At 59.2% G+C, this 902-nt stretch overlaps 1 protein-coding gene across 1 annotated transcript in view; it reads right to left on the bottom strand.

Annotated features, from left to right (window-relative positions):
• LOC108579981 (transcription factor SUM-1) overlaps positions 1–852 on the bottom strand; it is a 5,932-nt gene extending 5,080 nt beyond the window's left edge. Inside the window, exons 1-2 of the mRNA XM_017943624.1 lie at positions 435–852; positions 17–246 (exon numbers count right to left, since the gene is read on the bottom strand). Of these exons, the coding sequence (XP_017799113.1) occupies positions 17–246; positions 435–748 (544 nt within the window). The 5' untranslated portion in view covers positions 749–852. The remainder of the gene's footprint in view (positions 1–16; positions 247–434) is intronic.
• Positions 853–902: the final 50 nt, after the last annotated feature.

Here is a 902-nt window from a genome sequence, read left to right on the forward strand (position 1 = left end):
GCGGCGTCGTCGTCGACGTCCGCGTCGACGTCGAGTGCCGCGTGAGGATGAGGCACGTGCTCGTTCGATTCGCTCTCGTTCGACTCGTTACTCCTTTCGTTCGGTTCGTTCGGTCCGTTAGACTCGTTACCCTCGTTGCTTTCCTCGGCCTCCGCGGAGACCGACTCGAGGTCCGCCGATGCGTCCACCGACGCCACCGACGACGACGCGTCGTCCGAGTCCACCGCGTACCGAGATGGTCGCGACCTACCGACGGACAGCAAACTTTAACCTTTCCCGGTCCCGGTCATCAACGGTCGGAGGGACTGGATCGGAGGATGGTAAAGGCGAAGTACGAGGTGAGAATGGTTGAACGCGCGATAAAACCGTCGGCGCGTTTACGCGTGAATTAACGACATAAGTACATATGTAGGAAGGGAGAGAGATTATCGTACCGGTAGCGCTGCGAACTGGCCGGTCCCAATACGGAGACGCTGCTCTCGTCCGTCTCGAGCACTCGGCTTCTCGCCTCTTCGTCCAGATTCCTCTCGGACAGGTATCCCTGTAGGCAGTCGGCGGCGTCGGCGGCGGCGGCGTACGCGTCTCGCCGCCGACGGTGATTGTGATAGTGGTGATGATGATGATGTCGATGCTGGTAGTAGCGATGATGATGGTGATAATGGTGACGAAGTTGGTGCCGGTACGCGTCGTAGGACGGTCTACCGGCCGATTGACACGCGTAAGATACCGCGTCCGTGACGAGAGTCATGGTATCTCGGGAACGAACAACTTTTCCTTCCTCTTTCTCCGTGGAACCGAAACGGTCGCGGTTTACCCGACTGTCGATTCCCGTATCGAAGAGCACGTGCCACGAGGAACGGTCGTCGGGGGCATCATCGTCTGGGTGGAAATCGGGCGGCAAA

The sequence above is a fragment of the Habropoda laboriosa genome, unplaced genomic scaffold, assembly GCF_001263275.1.
Source record: "Habropoda laboriosa isolate 0110345459 unplaced genomic scaffold, ASM126327v1 scaffold2, whole genome shotgun sequence".
In the NCBI taxonomy this organism is placed as follows: domain Eukaryota; kingdom Metazoa; phylum Arthropoda; class Insecta; order Hymenoptera; family Apidae; genus Habropoda; species Habropoda laboriosa.